The sequence below is a fragment of the Suricata suricatta genome, chromosome 13 (genome assembly GCF_006229205.1).
Source record: "Suricata suricatta isolate VVHF042 chromosome 13, meerkat_22Aug2017_6uvM2_HiC, whole genome shotgun sequence".
Taxonomy (NCBI): Eukaryota; Metazoa; Chordata; class Mammalia; order Carnivora; family Herpestidae; genus Suricata; species Suricata suricatta.
Genome location: NC_043712.1, coordinates 7,618,875 through 7,637,995, shown reverse-complemented (window position 1 = coordinate 7,637,995; position 19,121 = coordinate 7,618,875). Strand labels below are relative to the sequence as shown.

The 19,121-nt window shown below is 53.6% G+C and overlaps 2 protein-coding genes and 1 non-coding gene across 7 annotated transcripts in view; 1 reads left to right on the top strand and 2 right to left on the bottom strand.

Moving 5' to 3' along the window:
• Positions 1–567: 567 nt before the first annotated feature.
• Positions 568–4,158, bottom strand: RPL12 (ribosomal protein L12). Its single transcript, XM_029921132.1, has 7 exons — positions 4,024–4,158; positions 3,422–3,495; positions 2,322–2,420; positions 1,887–1,968; positions 1,241–1,327; positions 795–907; positions 568–624 (listed from the first exon to the last, which is right to left on the bottom strand). Exons 1-7 carry the CDS (start codon positions 4,058–4,060, stop codon positions 619–621), a joined length of 498 nt encoding a protein of 165 aa, XP_029776992.1. The 5' UTR covers positions 4,061–4,158; the 3' UTR covers positions 568–618.
• LOC115277173 lies at positions 1,398–1,527 on the bottom strand. The gene has a single exon (XR_003902278.1). It is a non-coding gene; the product is annotated as a small nucleolar RNA SNORA65 (small nucleolar RNA).
• The window catches only part of LRSAM1 (leucine rich repeat and sterile alpha motif containing 1), a 39,768-nt gene continuing 24,768 nt past the window's right edge, over positions 4,122–19,121 (top strand). For 2 of the 5 annotated variants that reach the window (XM_029921127.1, XM_029921123.1), the window contains exons 1-10: positions 4,122–4,319; positions 4,623–4,853; positions 6,225–6,329; positions 6,723–6,779; positions 7,554–7,598; positions 8,604–8,681; positions 9,839–9,907; positions 11,591–11,675; positions 12,679–12,800; positions 15,894–15,984. In XM_029921127.1, coding sequence (XP_029776987.1) covers positions 6,258–6,329; positions 6,723–6,779; positions 7,554–7,598; positions 8,604–8,681; positions 9,839–9,907; positions 11,591–11,675; positions 12,679–12,800; positions 15,894–15,984 — 619 coding nt within the window. In that variant the 5' untranslated portion in view covers positions 4,122–4,319; positions 4,623–4,853; positions 6,225–6,257. Of the gene's footprint in view, positions 4,320–4,622; positions 4,854–4,909; positions 4,934–5,442; positions 5,484–6,224; positions 6,330–6,722; positions 6,780–7,553; positions 7,599–8,603; positions 8,682–9,838; positions 9,908–11,590; positions 11,676–12,678; positions 12,801–15,893; positions 15,985–19,121 lie in introns of those variants that run through there. The other 3 variants (XM_029921124.1, XM_029921125.1, XM_029921126.1) reach the window with 3 other exon arrangements.

The window sequence follows — 19,121 nt, the reverse complement described above, 5'->3', positions numbered from 1 at the left end:
AGAGACAGAGCAGGGGAGGGTCAGAGAGGGAGACAGAATCGGAAGCAGGCTCCAGGCTCTGAGCTAGCTGTCAGCACAGAGCCCAACGCGGGGGATCATGACATGAGCTGAAGGCGATGCTTAACCAACTGAGCCACCCAAGCGCCCCAAAACCCACCTACTTTAAAAGGTCAGATTCCTTGGTTTCCCATCAGTGCTTTTGGGCCCTGGCTGTGCACGGGAATGGACAGTGAAGCCTTGCATTAAGGGCTAAGGGACCTAACATACCCAACAATTAAACTGGTGTGGGATAAAGATTCCCTGACCGTTTCATGCTGAGGTAGAAGTTTTCTTTCTGGTCAAGAATTTTGTTCTTCTGAGGAGTTCGGAATCCATGTAGCCACAAACAGCACGGAGACTTCCTTTCTAGAGGCCTTCTGAGCTAGTCCCATACAGGGCAGCAATCTGACCCACAAGGAGCTTGTTACCCAAATAGCTTTTTCCAGAGGTTCTGCCACCGTGACCCCACTAGCCACCATTTGACCACAAAGGAGCAAGGTCCCCCAAGGAAGAGGCTGTAACAAAAGGTCCACTGGTTGTCAAAATGATCCTTTATTAGAATATTTTCCTTTGTAGTTCTTAACTCTGTGGGAAAGAGGAAAGAAAACCTATCAGTAGTGGAATAAAAAATTCTTAATAGTCCAAACCCATTATTGACCTTTTCTAGAAGCTTTCCAGCCTATCTCCATGAATACTACTTTAGCTTTCCTCCAGCTCTCACCCTGATTTAGGCAAGTGAAACAGAAGTCACTTACAGCTGGGCATTCCACTGCACCACTGTTGATGTCATCTATGATGTCATGAGGGTGGCGGCCATCAACATTGCAGCCCACAGACTGGGCGGTCCCCAGAATCTCTTTAATGGTCCCTAGAATTAAGAAAAGTGGCATTAGAGAGGGTTCAGCAATCCTCAATTCCCGAGGGGAAACACTTTTTCCATCAGGAAGGAGAAATTAACCGTTTTATGGAGTAATATCCCTGCTCCTCTCATCTAAAACTCAGAACTCCGTTTAGTTGTAAGCAGCTCTGAATGCAAAGTTCCATGGGTCCTGACACCCAGATTAAACACACCAGCCCAAGTACTCACTGATGCTGCATCCCAACTGTAGGTCTTACAGAGTAATGTCCCTGCAAGTTGGAAAATGCTAACACTCAGTGAATACACCCCATGTAACAAGGTGGTTCCCTGCTGTCCACTTACCAGAGAGCTCTCTGGCTAACGATCGGTGCCGCATCTGTCGGGCAATGTTGATAATCTCATCAAAAGTGATATTTCCACTGTGCTTAACTGAAGAGAGAAACAGCAAAAGCTGTCACAACTCAAGGCCAGAGCAGACCACACGACTTCCTTATTTCCAGGCTGTTCCCATGCTTTCGGCACAGAGTCATCCACATGAAGAACAACCCTGTTTCCTAAGCTGGGGTTTACTATCAGCTCACCACTGGATTGCACCAGCCAACAGAGAACTGATCAGGTGCAGTGGCGGGTGGCTGGGTAAAATCAAGTCTCTGCTAATCTTACATGGAGACTTTTTTTTTTTACATGAAAAAAGACAAATTGAAGCTACTGGAGTTAGTTAAGCTGTTCAGAGCATCTTTCAGCTCAGAAATGGTCTGAATCCTGGACATCCCTGTCAAGTACTTCCCCCTGCATGCACTTCGGGTAGGGCCAGTCCTGGGCTAGGGATTGGGGAGAGCACGTGGCACTTCTTGGTAGTGCCTGGCTGTCTATCGGCTTCTGAGCAAACCCGTGTGCCACCCCAAGTTTCGTTAAAGCAAAAACACGCCGCTAAGCATCACCCTGGGTAGACACCACCACACAAATCACCAGGGAAAAGACCACTCACTGTTTTTCTGCTTCTTTCTGTCTCTCGGCGGCTCTTTGAGCGCTTTGATAATCAAGGCAGAGGCAGAAGGTACCACTTCAATCTGCAGAAGAGATTCTCCACGTGAATTAAGCCCTACTCCACACTCCAATGAAAAAGGTCAGTATTTCCATGAACTTGGCTCTCAAAATACATGGGCCAGGTTGGGCTTGCTGTACACTGTCAACTCCTTTTCACAACCTAAAACATGTCCTCCCCCTAGGAGACACGAAGGCATTTGCCCAATGTCACACGAGTGACCAGTTAATATTTGATCTGTGCTCTCAAAAAAAAAACCTTCCCCACATTTAAAATCGCCCTCGGCTCACCACGGTGACAGATGGCCATGTCAGCAAAACCTTCCACCCAAGGACTCCAGAGGGTTGCTGCCTCTGCCCTCCCGCTCAAGGCAAGTACCTGGGCCTGTCTGTTCTGAATGGTCAGTTTCACTGTGATCCTCAGGCCCTTCCAATCACCGGTGGCCTTGGCGATGTCATCACCAACCTTCTTTGGAGACTGTAGAAAGGTACACAATCACACTGTGCTCTAAGTTGAAGTACAGCCTGTCCTTCTCCCCCGGCAACACCCAAAGCTGTATCCCATCCAGCACAGCACACAGGGGTGGGGGGACGTCTGAAGCACATAACTGCACCTAGCGAATCCAGGAGTAGCCATCACAGCCATATGCCCTGGAGAACCGCAGCTAGGGGTGAAGTGTGCTTGGGGCTGTACGCTGCAGGCCCAGCGCCGTTAAGGGGCAAAGTCCCTTACCTACCCACGCCCCGTTAGGACCCTCATGGTAGATGTAAGGATTTCCAATACTGGCTACAGTCAAATCCCCTGGACAGTTTTAAAGACACCAGGTTTCTGTGTCGCACAAATGCAAGTCAGTGTGCAGGGTCGGGGTCTGGGCATTTGCTACTTAAGATTTCCAAACGACCACCAGCCTCAACAGGAAAGCTGTCCAGTGGGTGCCAGCCAAACTAAACGCCAAGTAGTAAGACGCTGGTGAAGCAAGACCCCGTGAGCAACACGCTCGGGTCGGCGACCAACGTCCAAGGAATAAAGGCCTAATGACACTCCGGGAAATGTAGGCTCGAAAAAAGCGTAAAAATAGACAAGCGGGGAAACAGAGCGGTCCTCGGGAAAGCTGCTCCCTTTACAAACAGGCTATGCAAGCTTTTACCCGAAGTCCACCAGACTCTTCCCCCACAGCCCACTTAATCCTCCCAACCGGTACTCAATCCCATCAGTGATCTACCCATTTCGCTGACCAGCAAACACAGGCCAAGTAGGCAGCCCACGGTCACCAACCTACTCTCTGAAGCCCTCACACAGACCTCTGGCCCGTCCCTCGGGTACAGTAAACGCAGCACTTGGACACGGAGAGTAAAGTCAGAGCTCCAATCTCCCCCAGCACCCGCTGTCAGAGGCATACTGGGGCGGCCCACTCCTCAACGTCAAAGGCACCTCAGACCCGGTCTGCCCTGCAACAGGCCTCCACGGGGATGGCTTACCAGACCCAGCGGGCCGATCTTCGGGGCCAGGGCGGACGTGGCCCCCACCTCGCCGCCGGTGCACCTCAGGTACACTGCGGGAAGAGAAGACGTGCGGCGCTGCAGAGGGGGCCCCGGGCCACAGCCTCCTCCCCCCTTCACTCCGTGCTGGCCACGCCGCTTTGGTCTCTTCTCGGGACAGCGCAAGAGCCTCAGCGGGGAGCGAGGAAGGCCACCCGAGCCCCGGCGGGGGAGCCGCCGCCTCCCCGGCGCCACGCGGGGCTGGGTCAGCTCCGGCTGCCGAGGCCGCAGCGGGCCGGCCGGCGTTGTAGGAGGGCAGCGCCCGGACACAAACCTTACCCTAGGGCGTGCGGGCCGCAAAGCCACCACAGGTCGTCCGGTCCTCCCTCCCCAGTTACACGTGGGGAAGCTGAGGCCCAGAAAGTTAGAGCCTCGACCAGGACCTCACAGCGCCCTGAACGCAGCACTTGAAAGGCCCCTAGCGGCAGCAACGTTAAAGCCCGACGTGAAAATGGCAAGGGCGGCTGAGGCCGCGGGGCCGACGGGCTGCGGACAGGAGGGATGCTCCATTTCGCAGCCCGAGCCACATCTAGAGCACGCACCGACTTTGATCTCGTTGGGGTCGAACTTAGGCGGCATGGTGGAGGCGGCTGGTGTCGGATGAACCCGGATTCGGGACGACCGAAGACTGTTGCACCGACGCCTCCTCCGAACCGAAAGCCAAAAGACTGAAACCCGCTCTGACTGCGCCGGATATAGGCAGGAAAGCACGCGTCTCGCGAGAACCGCTAGCTCCGCCCAGCCTCCCAGCGACGCCCTTGCCGCCATGTTGCTTATGGGCAGGTGCCTGAGGCTGAGGCTGAGGCTGAGGGTGACGGCTGGAGAACCCCAGTCCTCGGTGAGTTGTGGCTAAGGGCTGGGAAGGAAGGGTTCGGGGAGGTTCGCCTGGAGGAGACAGGCACGGGAGGGCTGCTCTCGGGCCCCGCTGTCCTCTCTTCTCCCCAGTGGTGAGGGTCACCCTGTGGTTCCAGTCGCCCAGTCGCAAAGCCCCGCCCCTCTCCTAAGGTGTCCGCACCCCCATTCCGAGACCCTAGGACCATGGGGACCCCGGGACCCCTTTTAGCTCCTTCGTGATGTGTGCATTTTGATTGCCAAAACAATTTTATTCGAGTCTAAATCGCGCCCAACTCTTAATTTCAAGATCCTACGGTTCTGAGTCTGACTTCGTCATCCTGGTCTGCATGACTTTCTGAGATTCTGAGTTTCGGTCCTCAGCTCCTGCGTTTGGAGGATACTAAACTCCAGCTCCGCCCGGGCCCGTGCCCGGTGGTCTGAGACCCGGGGTACATGACCAAGCCTTACGAGCGATCTGCCCGCCTTCAGGTCCACCCGGGGGATCGAGCATCTGGGACTTGTGCACCCACAGAGCCAGGTGGGGCTCTCCCCACTCCAGCCTGGGGAGGATGGGTGTGGTTCTTCCCACTGGGCGTCTGGGGGAGGAATGGGAGAGAGGTGGGTATGGAGGAGCAGGTTGGGAAGAGCTGATCTTATGGGAGGGATGGAGAGGGGATGACCACTGTGGGGGAGGTTGGGAGAGGGCTGAACTTTGGGGAGGGGGTGAGAGAGGACTAGTCCTTGGGGAGCAGAAGGGTAAGAGCTTGTCATCAGGGAGAGATGGGGGAGGGCTGTGTTTAGACTCTCCCCATCCCTGCTGGCAAGTGGGTGACAAGAGGGGCCTGAGCCAGCTCTGCAGGTTGGCCTGCTCCCCGGACTGCCCACGCCCCTGTGGGCAGAGACCCGTGATCTCTGCCCCTCCCCTTGAGGACTGAGTGTGTATCTTCTTCAACTGCATCTTGTCCTTAGTTCCTTAAGCTGTAGTAGGCCCTGAATAAATAGTTGTGAGATGTATAGTGCTCTGTGGCTGACATTTATTGAGCAGGGGTAATGTGCTATCGACTTAACATATATGATCCCTGGATCCTCACAGAACCAGGTATTAGTAACATTATTACACTTTACAGATGAAGAAACTGAGGCTCAGAGAGAAGAGAGATGAACAAAGGTGACGTGGTTGGTGGATGGCAGACCTGGGATTCAAACCCAATTAGACTTCATCCCAGAGCCTGTGATGTTAACCATGAGCTTCCCCGGATGATTGCCTCCTGACTCATTGATGTCCTGTATTAAGCACTTATATTTGCAGATACAGAGCAGGTAGTAAGCATCTAGCTTCTGAGTTCAGGACAGTGTACATAGTGTGTGACAAGGTAACGTGAGTGTGAAAAAACTGGGCAAACCCCACAGTATCAGGACTCGAAAGAGCAGAATTCCGGACTGGTTTCCCTACAGTCCAGGCTGAGCTCACCTGCCAGTTGTATTATCTTAGCCTGGGCTCTGGGGAGAATCACAGGGAGTAATAGCTGTGAGGGTGGTAAGGTGTCTGAGGATTGCTTTTGGATTTTTATTTTACTAAGAGATCTCTTTGCCTATGATGTAGTTGAACGCCCCAAGGTCATGGCCCGCCGATGCCATGCCCCGTTTGGTTTGCTGATGTCACTCTTATAGTGTGCCAGGAACTGGAAGTGATTCCTCAGTCCCTTCTGCTAGGAGTTCTCAAAGAGCATCCTTAGAGAGACCTATTGTGCCAGGCCCATGGCACAAGATTGATGGTCAGGATGGACACAGCCCCTACCCTCAAGAATCATACAGTCCAGAAGATCAGCTCCGTGTTCTGTGCTCCTATGCTGCCTGTCCTGGATGTGTGACAAATTCCCCAAGCCCTAATTTCTCTCCTATGCCCTAGAGTCTTGAAGGTTACTCCAGGGGAAAAGGAAGAATGCCTCTCTTCTTCCGGAAGCGGAAACCCAGTGAAGAGGCTCGGAAACGCCTGGAGTATCAGATGTGTCTGGTGAGGGAACCTGGGTTTCCTCTGAGTCCACCTCCACCTCTGCCCTCACGAAACAGGGTTCCACACTGCCCCCAAACAAGCCGTGTGCTCTCTCCTTCCTGCCTGCCCCCCCCCCAACCCCCAGAGGAAATCTCTGACTCCCAGCAGACCCAGCCAGGTGCCCGGGAGTGCCTCGATCACGGTTGTCCTTCCATGTTCACTTGCTCCTCCCTGCTGGACCTCAAGCCCCATTAAAGCAGGGATCTTTGGCGCACCTGCAAAATGGACTAGGTGAACCAGATGCTGTCTGTGATCTCTTACAGGCTGTTAAGCCTACGTTTCTTTACCTGGTTTGTCCACCCTGCAAGGGTGTTTTGTTTGAACACTTTTTTTTATTATTCTTTTCACCCTCAGGCAAAAGAAGCTGGAGCAGATGACATTCTTGACATCTCTAAATGTGAGCTCTCAGAGGTAAACTGGGGTAGTGTTCCAGCTATGAATTTGATCTGTCCTTTTTTCTTGGATCAGATGTCCCTGAGAGAGACAGATGAGGACTCGGGCTTGTAAAAAGCCAGAAGCATTAGTCAAGAGAAGTTTCCTTAGATTCTGTTTTTGTTCAGAAGAATTCAGATGATCGTTGGCCTCAACCTAGTCTTCCTAGAATCAAGGGGTCTAAAAAATGCACCCACAGGGGTGCCTGGGTGGCTCAGCCAGTTGAGCGTCTGACTCTTGCTTTTGGTTCAGGTCATGATCCCAGGGTCGTGGGATCGAGCCCCATGTCCGGCTCCGTGCTGAGCGTGGAGCCAGCTTAAGAGTCTCTCTCTCTGTCCCTCTCCCTCTGTCCTCCTCCCCTACTTGTGTGCTCTCCCTCTCAAAAAAAATTTTTTTAATTGAAAAAAGAAAATGTACACCCAGATTTCCAGGGAACTTGGAGATTCTGGGGTTCTCCAGCCTCTGCTCAGCACCAGACATCTTTCTTTTGCCCCGATAGAGCTCATGTTGGGGATGGTGTAGGGGCTGGGGTCGGGCAGGATGGCCTCCTGTCACCTGACTGCGGGGGGTCTGACCGTGTCGCCAGTGGCCTTACTCACCAACCTGCCCCCACCGCCCTCCCAGCCTGGCGCTGCCCTCCACGGGAGGATTTTGTACTCATCACCTCCCACCCCATCCCCCCGACATGGGTGCCGCTCAGAAAACAAACATTGGCTGGAGGGGAGGCACTGACTCTTCTTTCTCTTATTTTAGATTCCATTTGGGGCTTTTGCAACGTGCAAAGTTCTACAGAAGAAGGTGAGCCAGATCCTCATTTTCAGAGACTTGTTCATACGTGTTCACTGGTTTGAAGTCAGGTGGGACTTCTAGGAGCTGTCTTCTTGACACACACACCTCCATTGCCCCAGATTCTCACGCTTTCAGCCTGACGCAGGTGTTTTCACAGCTAGAAGAGCAGGCTTTGGGGTCAGATGGTCCTGGGTCACGTCCTGGCCTTGCCCCTCTCATGAGTTGGGCAACTTCCGCCAACTCTTACATCTATTTCTTCATCTACGAAATGAAGACACTCCCAGCTCTACTCTCACAGCGGTATTGTGAGAAGTGAGTGGCAGGTAGGGAGGTGGGCAGACAGAGAGGCAAGTGCACCGGGCCCGATGCCCTCCTCAGTAAACACTGGGTGACCTTGTTGTTAATCATAATGAAAACTATGCTCATTTCATTCTGGTCCCCCAGGAGAGATTAAGAAGGGAATGAATGATTTTTCAGAAAGGCGTCACAGCTCTGCATGTAGACAGCTAAGAGTAGTCTAAATGGAGGGAAGTAAAAAAAAAAGAAAAAAATGTTCCATACCAACACAGCAGAGCTCCGTGACACTGGACCTTTCTGTGCAAGGGTCAATGCCTAAGAAAAAGAGCAACAGATGACACGAATTGAGCCCTGGACCCCAGGCCAGTCCTGGGCTTAGTGCTCTTTGTCTGTTAGCTTCTTAATCATACACCAGCCCTTGGAGGCAGGTCCTCTATTATTCTCTGCCTCCCACATGAGGATGCTGAAGCCAGGAAGGTTCGGATCAGGACAGGTGCACGGGGGGCCCCTTTTCAGGATGGAAGGTAGAATGAGGCCTCTGAGATTCCTGTCACCCTGGAAATTGCAGGTTTCCAGGTCCTCTGAGTCTGCATTTGCAGGCTCCATGATTCTGAACCACATCCCCCACTGCGGTGTCTGCTTCGCGTACCCGCCGAGCTGGCTGCCCCTGCTCCCTGCTTGTCCTCAGCCTAACGCACCACAAATCTTTTCCAACAGGTGTTGATTGTCCACACGAACCACCTGACTTCTCTGCTTCCTAAATCCTGCAGCCTTCTGAGTCTCGCAACCATCAAGGTACAGGGGCCGGGGGAGGGGTCGGGGTCGGGGTGGGCCTTGTCCCACGTGTCAGGAGCTCTGCCTGGTGCTCCTTGTGGCCGCCAAGCTCCCTTTGTTAAAGTTCACGCCGGGAAGGCCTAACGGAACAGTCAGGCTGGGGTTGGATCGGCACCACTTATTGGGCACCTTCTACGTACTGTGCATGGGGTGAGGTTACCAAGACAACCAGCCGCAGACCCTGCCTTCAGCGGGGCCTGCCGGACAGGCAGGAAGGTAAACTGTGAAAGCAGGGAGCTTGGAAACTGATGAACCCCAACGAGGAGTCCCCAGAGGGATGCCAGGCGTCATGCGATCAACGTGTGAAAGCCCTGTGATCTAGGCTGACCCCCTCCTAACAGTCAGCCTCTCCAGGACAGGGACAGGGACGTATGCGCATGTGACACGACCTGTGGCCTCGGGATTATTGCTCATGAGCGTGAGCTATAACAGTGGGGACGCACAGGAAAAGGTGGTAGCATCAGGCATCAAGTGTTTTTCGTGGTTATTTCCGGTTTATGGAAATTGGCATAGTTCTTACTTTCTTTGTTATTCTGGTCCAACACTCATTATTTTTGTCATAAAGCAAGTAACATTTTATGTGTATATCAAATATATATTTAATACATATGTATGTTTCTATTTTATATATACGTGTATGAAACATACTACCTACTCCAATGTGTTACCTGTGCCTTGTTGGCTCCTTTTCATTGTTAAAAAAATTAACAAGTACAGTTAAGCAAAGAAAAAGAGAGAACCACTATCACATTTCAGAGAACCACTATCAATATTTTATTGCATATTTGGTAGTCCTTTTCTACATAAATAATATAATTACACTGTGGGGAGTTTTCCTTTCTAACGTGAATACTTACGCATACTGTCTTATAGCACACTTTTTGCCCAACAGTTAAAAATGAATATCTGATAACAAAAAGAAAGAAATGGCATAATATTTTGGAAACGGAGCAGAGCTGGAATGCATGATCCTTTAGTTGGAGAGGAAGGGTTGGTGCCATCTGTTCTAACACCAGAGGCGAGAAGAGACCCCTGGCATCCTCTCGCCTCCGGAGCCCGAAATCTGCGGGCTTCCTCAGTTGTGACGGTGAGGGCTCACGCTGGTCTCCCTTCGGCAGGTTCTGGATCTGCACGATAATCAGCTGTCCGCTCTTCCTGACGACATCGGGCAGCTGACCGCCCTCCAGGTATGTGTGCAGGACACACAGAGCCCGCCTCTGATGGCCTGAGTGGGAGGAGGCCGCCCCACAAGCCTGGAGAGTTCTGCCTGTGCTCAGGCCTGGCCGCCCTAGGTGCCCGCCCCCTCTGCCCCTTCCCTGCGAGGAAATCCGGTGACGCCCAGCCATGGTGCTCTGAGCTGTGGGAGTCTCCATGCCATATTTTTGGCATGTGCTCTTGGGATTTCCTCGTGAGCCCCCACAACATACGGGAAATGATGGATCCAGCAGTCTGCCTCAGCCTCCCACTTGCGGTCCGGGTCAGCCATCCCCCCGCGCGTGCCCGCTGCGAGCTAAGCATTCCCTCGCGTTGTCTCTGGTTTGTTTCCCTGCAGCCTCGCCGTCAGGCAGGTGCTGGTATGAGCCCCACTTCCCGGGGGGTGGGGGGAGCGGCTTTCCTCCACACGGAGATTAAAGCCCGTGCTCTTCGCTGAGCCCCTGCGGACCCTGCACGACAGGCCCACCTGCCTGTTTCTCCTCTCTGTCCCCGTCGCTGGCACTCAGCTCCTGAACCCCTCCTGGACTCCCCCCCTGCGCCAGGGCCTCCCCACACAGACCTCTCCTCCTCCCTGGGCCTCGGCGGCTCATCATCTCTCAGCCCGCACGTCCCTGAGGGGCCTCCCCAACCTCCCTGTCGGAGTAGATCCACCTTATCGGCCTCTGTCCCACGCCCGCTCGGGTCCCTGCGAGCGCACAGCTGTCCACAATTACGAGTCAAGTGTTCGCAGACTCGATGGAGTCACAGTCCTCTGCGGGCAGCACCCCAGCCTCCCAACGTGGAGGGGACCGGGAAACGACACGAGTGAGCAGCCCTACGGTGTGGGTGATGCTGCTGCGTTTTCCAGAACTGAAAACTGAGGTCACTTGCCCAACGGCACACAAAGAACACGCGGGGAAGTAGTGGCTGCCCCTCAGGAAGCCCCAGCGAATGCCTGCGTGTAGGATCCTTGGGGGCTCTTCTCAATGTGTATGTTTTTATGGAATCGGTGCGCCCATTGTCTTGGTACTTCTGGACACCTGGCAATAACCCAGAGCCATCCTCTGGTTCATGGAATATTCACCTGCCACATTATCTATAACGGCTGCTTAGCTTTCCGTTGCGTCAGTGTTTAATGAGTCCTCAGCACGTCACCCTGTTGGCCTGGCTCGCCCTGCAGTGCCGCATCCAGGAGGGAGCGTGGCCTGCAGGATCCAACAAGCCTGCCTTCCGGCCCCGGGGCACCGCCAGCTCCAGCGTCAGGGCCCCAGGCAGAGCCCGCGGCCTTTATGCAGCTCAGCTTCCCTCTCCCAGCACTCGGACACCTAGAGCCCTGTCACCACTGCCTCCCCCAGATCCCTGACCCTGTCAGTCCCCTTCTTCCTCCTTGCTTGACTGCGGGGCCCCTGTTGGGCATTCTGTGGCCTTCGGCAGTGATGGGATGCCCACAAGTCCCGCCTCAAGGTCCGGTTTTACTCTCTCGGGCATGTGACTTCACCAGTGGGAGCTTCAGTTTTCTCATCTCTCATATGGGGTCATGGCAGTTTATGCCTTCCTCACCAGGCTATCAGGAGGACATAAAGGTGCCTGTGGTGCCCAGGTGATGCCTGGCCTAAAGCAGGGGTGGACACTGCTCTCCGTGTGTGGGTTCTCCTGTCATTTCCCCTCTTTCTTAGGTATTGAACGTGGAAAGGAATCAACTGACGTATCTCCCACGTTCCATTGGGAACCTGATCCAGCTCCAGACCCTCAATGTGAAAGGTAGGGGCCAGGAAGCCCTGTCCATGTGATTTCCCGTCAGCTCTAGGCTGTCTGGGCCTGGCATCCACGGGGAGCTCCTCCTGGGGACCCCTGAGTGTGAGGACAGCCAGTCCTGGGGCGTCCCTGTAAGCCGCACTGACCCTGTTGCGGGGGAGGTCTGTCTCTGGGGTAACCAGAGGCGGGGCATCCGGAGAGTTCCTGTGACCCTTCAGGGCCAGAGCCTTACAGGACCAGGGCCCACAGTCCTGACAGCCAGGCTCCCAGGATGCATCTGGAATAATGAGGAGTGGTAGGAGCAGCGACCTAGTAGGGGGAGCGCACTCGGGAGCCACGGCAACACTTCTGACAGAGCCTCGTGCACGGGGAGGAGCATCCATGGGCAGCGGTGCGGCCAGCCTCCTGCGTCCCTGACAGGGCGGTGTGCCCCTGCCTGAGGCTGAGAGCAGTGACTTGCTCAGGACCACCCTGCGTGTCAGTGACAGAGCCCAGAGTCACACGCACCGTGCCTGCTCCCGTACCCCCGCCTCCCTCATGTCCTTTCATGGTCCTTAAGCACTTCCTGCACCAAACGCCTCAGTTTACTTATTTGTAACACACATGTGATGATAAAATAATGATGCCATGTTTATCGATCACTTGCTGTGTGGCAGGCACTGTGCCGAGGGCTTCGTATGCATAGTTTCATAGTTTCATAGTTTGATGTTCCCGGAGGCCGATAGCATTATTGTCCCCATTTTACAGATGAGAAAACTGGCCCAAGGAGGTACAGTCCAATTTCCAAAGTCAACTCAGCTTGTAAAGTGGCGGAGTAAGAACTTGAACCCGGGTCACTGAAACTCGACCATGGTGCTCTTCCTCATGGAGCCTTGGGTCTCAGGACCTGGCATGCGCCCCAGGGTCAGAGTGAGGCACCCACTTCCCACCTGCCCCCACCTCCCGCGTCATGGCGGAAAGCTGGTGAAGGGGCTTTGGGGGGTCGAGCTGTGCCATGGGCTCTCTGCAGATAACAAGCTGAGGGAGCTTCCCGACACCGTGGGGGAACTTCGAAGCCTGCGTACCCTTGACATCAGTGAGAACGAGATTCAGAGGCTGCCGCAGCTGCTGGCACACGTTCGAACCCTGGAAGTAAGTGTGGAGCCGTTCTCGCTGGGGGTCCTTGCCGGCCCACCCCCGTCCCCTCCCCACATTCCCGAATGTCTGCCCTGGGCACAGGGTGCTGGGCTCCCAGGGGTCTCTGGGCATGACCCCAGGAGCTTGCAGAGACCAACAATGTCCATCAGTGGTCATTAGGTGACTTCTGCCGCCATGCGTGCCAGGAGAGCGCTCCTGGGGTGAAGAGCTAAGGCTGAACCCTGCAGGGCGGGGAGGGGTGCTGTGAGCACTTTGTGTGGGCTTTGAGCCAGACCTTGAGAGATGATTAGCTCTGGAGAAATAGACACGGAAGAGGGAGCACTCAGGTGCCAGGTACAGTACTGAGAACACAGGAAGTGGGGAGCGCCGGGCATGTTAAGGGGGGCGGACCTGCCGTGTCTGGAAGCTGCCGGGTCTGGAGGGTCCAGGTCACAAAGAGCCCAGAGCACCATGCGGGGGAGAGCAGCCTCCCCTGGAGGTATAGAGAGCGGGTTTCATCAGAGCAGGGGGCAAGCTCTTCCTGGGTCCCTGTATTCGTTTGCTAAGGCGGCCGTGACAAAGTGCCCCGGGCTGGGTGGCTTGAACAAGACATTTATTTTCTCACGGCTCTGGAGCCTGGAAGTCCAAGATCACGGTGCCAGCAGGGGCGGTTGCTTCTGAGGCCTCTCTCCGTGGCTTGCAGACGGTCATCTTCTTTTCCTCTCTTTATAAGAACACCAGTCATACCAGATTAGGGCCCGGCCTGCTGACTTCATTTTGAACTTGATTGCCCCTTTAAAGACCTTCTATCCAAATACATCGACATCCGAAGTACAGGGGGGCTAGGATTTCAACATACGTGTTTTCGGGGGGCACCCAGCCAGGCCCTGACAGACACTGACACACGTCGGCTCACGCAGGGGAGGTGGGCTCTTACAGTCAGGATGACAAGACAGCCCACATTTGGTGCTTACGAAGCCTGGGTGCTTGACCTGCATCAGTGCCCCGAGTCCTCATGAAAATCCTGTGAGGCAGACACTACTATGCCCTTTTGCAGATGAAAACTGAGGCGTGGACAGTTTAAGGAACTCACCCCAGGGCCACACAGCTAGTGATAGCAGAGACGGGACTGAGAACCAGGCAGTCTGAATCGGGGGCCTGTGCTCTTTGCCTCTGTGCGACTCAGCCTTCTGGAACAGGGACTTCTCCTTCCATGAGGACACCCAGTCTGGCCAACATCCCAGAATCCTCTGATGAACCGTCAGTGAATTACGTCTCAGACCAGACTGCTAAGCATTAGCCTCTGTATCAGAAATGGGCAGGTGAAAGTGTAGACAGCAAAGGGAGGTGGCTGACGCCAGAGGCTGGTCCCTCCCACTGTGACAGCCATCCTGAGAAGGAATAGGAGGGTCAATCCTCTCCCTGGGCCGGCTGCAGAGACAGGCCAAGACACGGTTACTCTCTGTGCTGTCCAATAGAACTTTCTGCAGCTCTGATGGAAATGTTCAATGACTGTGCAGTCCAAATCGGTAGCCACTAGTCACATGTGGCCTTTGAGCACTGAAAGTGTGGCTACTATGGCCAAGGAGGTACATGTTTACTTGTGCTGAATTTTAACTAGTTTATATTTTCATAAACTAAGTCACACGTGCGGCCACCACGTCGGAGCACCCGGCTCACAGCGGCCCAGATTCTAAACATTGTAGGGGGAGCTTGGGGAGGGATGCATTTTACATCCAGTCTTTACAAAAAGCTTTTGAGCTTCTTGGTGGCACCGGGGGAAACCCTTTTTCAGGATGAGACAGAAAGCAGCCATTCTAGGTTAAGGCCAAGGTCTTTCTCGCATGCTGTCTCATATTGCCCATCAGACGGCCTGCTGGCTGGGTGACATGCCTGTTTACCTCTGAGGGGGCCGTGCCGTGCCTCAGGGACATCAACTGCCCTGTTCGAGGGTGCACAGCCGGAACAGGACGAGCTGGAATCTAACGCCAGGGCCGAGCGGCTGAGTGCAGCCAACGGAACCCCCGTAAACTGTGTGTCCCGTGCGGCTGGTGCAACCGAGGGATGAAGCTTTAAATTCCCTTTCACTTTACTCAGTTAAAAGCTAAGCTTACGCGGCCAGGCGTGGCTCGTGGCACCACACTGGGTGGCACAGCCCCAGCGTCCACCACATTTTGCTGTCGGTGACCAGTATTACCCATGTGGGTTAGTTTTCTTTAGACCCGGCTCCCCCAAACCAGGCAGGCAGTGCTCTGCTCCAGAGCAGGCTCCCCGCTGCAGGGCGTATTTGTGGGTGCAAGGGCTGTGCTGCCCAGAGCCGGGGCGTCTGGGCTGCTTTTCCCACGCAATAATGTCCGGCCTGGTCCCTCGGGCCTTGCCCTGGGGCGGGCCCGTCTGTCCCAGGCACGGAGGGTACAGGCTCCGGACCGGGCCTTGGGTAACTCACGAACGCACTGGGCGCGCTGGCGCTCGGCCTGCGGTGGGATCCAGGAGGCCTCTGCGAAGAAGGGAGAGAGTAGCAGGAGGAGGGCTTGCATAAGCAAACAAACAAAACAACAGAAGACCTCACGCCCTGGCTGTGGCCAACATCGTGGGCATTTGTGTGAACCAGGTCCCAGTTTCCTGGGCCTCACAACCCTGTAAACACGTGCATGTGTGCCCATATCAGTATTGGGGTTTTTTCTTACTTAAAAGATCATATTGTTAAACAAACGTCATGTAGAAAACATCCCGGAGTCTACCCTTTAGAGGAAGGCACTTGGAGGGCGGTATACATTCCTCCAAATTGTTTTTGTAAATACGCTAATGCAAGAGAATGTGAGTTTTCTTTTTTAACAAATATGGAATCTTAGTCTCTATGTACTTTGTATATACGCAGTTTCTTCTTTGTCCGCTTAATTTATGTTTTTATACAAAAACGTTAATCCCGTGCCGGCTGCGCGGCAGGCTCTGTTTGAGGTGCTGGGGGCCCAGCAGGAACAGGGCAGGGAGCCGCCCCTGCCATGGGCGGAGGCCGTAAACATGCCCATCCTTACCCAAACCTGGTGATTGCGGGTGCGACCAGGGAAACGGGCGACACGAATAACGAGGTTCCCCTTGCGTCTGCAGACCCTGAGCCTCGACGCCTCGTCCATGGTTTACCCCCCACAGGAGGTGTGCAGCGCCGGGACCCAGGCCATTCAGCGGTTCCTCTGCAAAGGTAAACCCGGCAGGCAGCCTGCCTCCTTCGCTCAGTGAGCAGCGTGCTCCCAGCAACGGCCCTGTGCCAGCCCCGGCTCGGGGACGGCAGAGACCGACGAGGCCACCGTCCCTGCCTGCTCGGAGCTCTCCAGCTCTGGCAGGAGAAGCAGGCAGAACAGATGGTCTCACTAGGAAATGTGATTACTGCTTAGGTTGGGGCCTCAGGGAAGGACGGAGAATGTGGCTCAGTGGAAACCTGAGGGTGATTAACACTTAGGAAGGAGAGAAGGCGGCTGCTGGCAGGAGGCGGCAGGTGAAGGCCTATCGGCCTGGGGGCAGTGGGAAGCAGGCCTTGTGGGGAGGCCGAGTGGCTGGGTGCGGTCGCAAAGGAAAGAAATGGGGTAAAGCTGGAGAGGCCATCTGGGCCGTGTGTCAAATAGGAGAGGGTTTTGACCAATTTGCTTTTTACAAAGTTCACTCCAGCTGCCGGGAGGAGAAGGGAGTGGAGAAAGCAGGAGTAGAGGCCGAGGACCAGTTAGGAGGTCATGGGGGTCAGCCAGGGCAGAGCCCACAGTGGACTGGACGTGGAGGAGCGGCAGTGCGGTGAAAACCCGGGGCCACCAGGGGTCTATCCTGCCACCTCTTGCTGGGCTGATATTCTTAGTTAGGTGCTCCCGTCACCTGGGGAACTTCTAGGCCATGGCTAAGACACATGCAGTCTGTGGGTGACGAAGGTGGCATTGCAAAGCCACGAGAAAGGAAAGCAAGGGTTTTTATCAACTAACGACTCCAGATCAATTAGATATCCGTGTGGAAAGAAAGAACCTTCATTTCTTCCTTCGGCAGAAGACAGGCAGCATCAACCATGGAAGGCTGATAAATCAGATGTCAGTAACATCAAAAAGACATGATTTAGGGAAAGAAAGGGCAAGTCTTAGAGGTGGAAAGGATATTTGCAACACACGCTGTTTCTAGCAGTTAAAGAGGTGAATAAGGCAAGTGGGAGTCTCAGCCCTAACCTGCCGCAGAGGATAGTCGTTAACGTCTACGCAAGCTGCACCCTCAAGCCTGTGAGCCACCCCTCCCGCCCCCGGCCGCGTGCCCAGGGCAGGTGCATGTGAACATACGTCAGACGCACTGTTCGTAAGAACCCCAACCAGAAACAACCCACATCCCCATCAGAGCTACAATGGGTAAATCAGTTGCTTCAGACTCACATGTGAATATTAGCAATCAAAAGGGACAAAAAAGGCAGCCTCGGGGCCACAAGTGCGAACCACGCAGACACCGTGTGCGGTGAGAGAAGCCAGACACAAAGGGACACGTGCTTATGCCAACACGGGAGCACTGGACCAACAAGACTCCTGATTGTAAGGGCGTATCCACTTCTAAACATCCACGAAGCTGTGCGTGAAGACTTTGTGCTCTTTTCTGCGTGTGTGTGATCCTTCAGTTAAAAAGGAAAAGTCACACATCACGTAACAGCAGCTCAGGCCTCACATCCACCAAATTAGTGTCTGAGCAGCAGGTGATTGTCAGGCGCACCCTGGCAGTGGCCGGGCTACACCATATTCTTTTCTTTCTTCCTTCCCGTATCATTAACATAGCATTATATTCGTTTCAGGTGTACAATCCGATGACTTGATTCGACACCGAGGCTCAGTGCTCATCCCCATGCGTGTGCTCTTAATCCCTTTCACCTGTTTCACCCATCTCTCCACCCCAAACCCTTTACTTTCCTTAAAAAGATTTTTAAATTATGCCATTACTAGGTGAACGAAAAAGAACAAAGTAGTGAACATATGTATACCCACCGTACAGCTTAAGAAATAACCTGTTTACTTGAACAGTGTAGTAGATATTCATTATTATGTAAAGTTTTCGGGCTTGCTCTTTTAAAAATATTTCTTACAAACCCACAAAAGGTATCATACTGTTGTGATTCTGCTCTTTTCGCTCAAGAATAGGTCTTGGGCCTTTTCCTATCTTATAACAGATGGGTCTGCCTTTTTGGTTTTTTTTAATGTTTAGTTATTTTTGACAGAGAAAGAGAGCGTGCATGGGAGGAACAAGCACAGAGGGAGACAGAAGACCCCAAGCGGGCTCTGCACAGACAGCAGAGAGCCCAACGCGGGGCTCAGACTCACAAACTGTGAGACCATGACCTGAGCTGACGTTAGAAGCTTAACCGACTGAGTCACCCGGGTGCCCCTCTTTTTCTTTAAGCGTGTATTTTATTTTTGAGAGAGAAAGAGCACAAGCAGGGGAGGGGCAGAGAGAGAATCTCAAGCAGGTTCCACGCTGACAGCAGTGAGCCTGACTCTGGGCTCCAGCTCACAAACCCTGAGATCAAGACCTGAGCCAAAGTCAGACGCTTAACCGGCTGAGCGACCCAGGGGCCCCAGATCTGCCTTGTTTTAACGTTACGTCTAGTATTTTCTCGTGGTGGAGCCCCACGGCTTGTGCAGCCTTCCCCTTCTGGGGAACATGAGGCGGTTTCCAGGCTTCCGATGTCACAAACACTTTAAACCCCGCCCCCGGCACTGTGGGAGTACCCTCAGGGCAGGCAGAGCGGACTGGCAGGCAAAGGGGCAAGCGCTGTGTGCTGCCCGTTTCCAGTCCCACGAGAAGTGTCAGAAGACCCCCTTCTTCCCACAAATAACACTCGGTGTCATTTTTGCCAGCCTTCTCAGTTTATTCATTCTGACAGAGAAGCAAAGTCATGTCCTTGGTTATTTGAATTTTTTTTTCATGTATTTACTGGCCATTTTTAGTATTTTTCCATTTATATTTTATTTTTTTAATTTCTTTCTTTTTTTATTTTTTAATGTTCTTTTTAATTTATTTTTGAGAGACAGAGAGAGACAGTGTGAGCAGGGGAGGGGCAGAGAGAGAGGGAGACACAGAATCGGAAGCAGGATCCAGACTGTGAGCTGTCAGCACAGAGCCTGATGTGGGGCTCAAACCCACGAACCCTGAGATCATGACCTGGGCCGAAGCCGGATGCCTAACCGACTGAGCCCGCCAGGGGCCCCCATTTATATTTTAAAAAGACAACCTTGACCATTTTAGAATCTAAAAGATCTTTACCTCAAAATGATCTTGTTGTTAAAGTTAAAAAGACAGGTTACCATCTGGAAGAAGATCGTTGCAATA

What these genes read in the sequence shown, in the direction of transcription:
- RPL12 (XM_029921132.1), bottom strand. Translation starts at nt 4,060, where the DNA reads ATGCCGCCTAAGTTCGACCCCAACGAGATCAAAGTCG. An exon ending in CCCCAACGAGATCAAAGTCG is followed by an intron (nt 3,496 to 4,023) that starts GTGCGTGCTCTA and finishes CTCTTCCCGCAG; the next exon opens with TGTACCTGAGGTGCACCGGC. An exon ending in CAGAAAGAAGCAGAAAAACA is followed by an intron (nt 1,328 to 1,886) that starts GTGAGTGGTCTT and finishes TTCTCTCTTCAG; the next exon opens with TTAAGCACAGTGGAAATATC.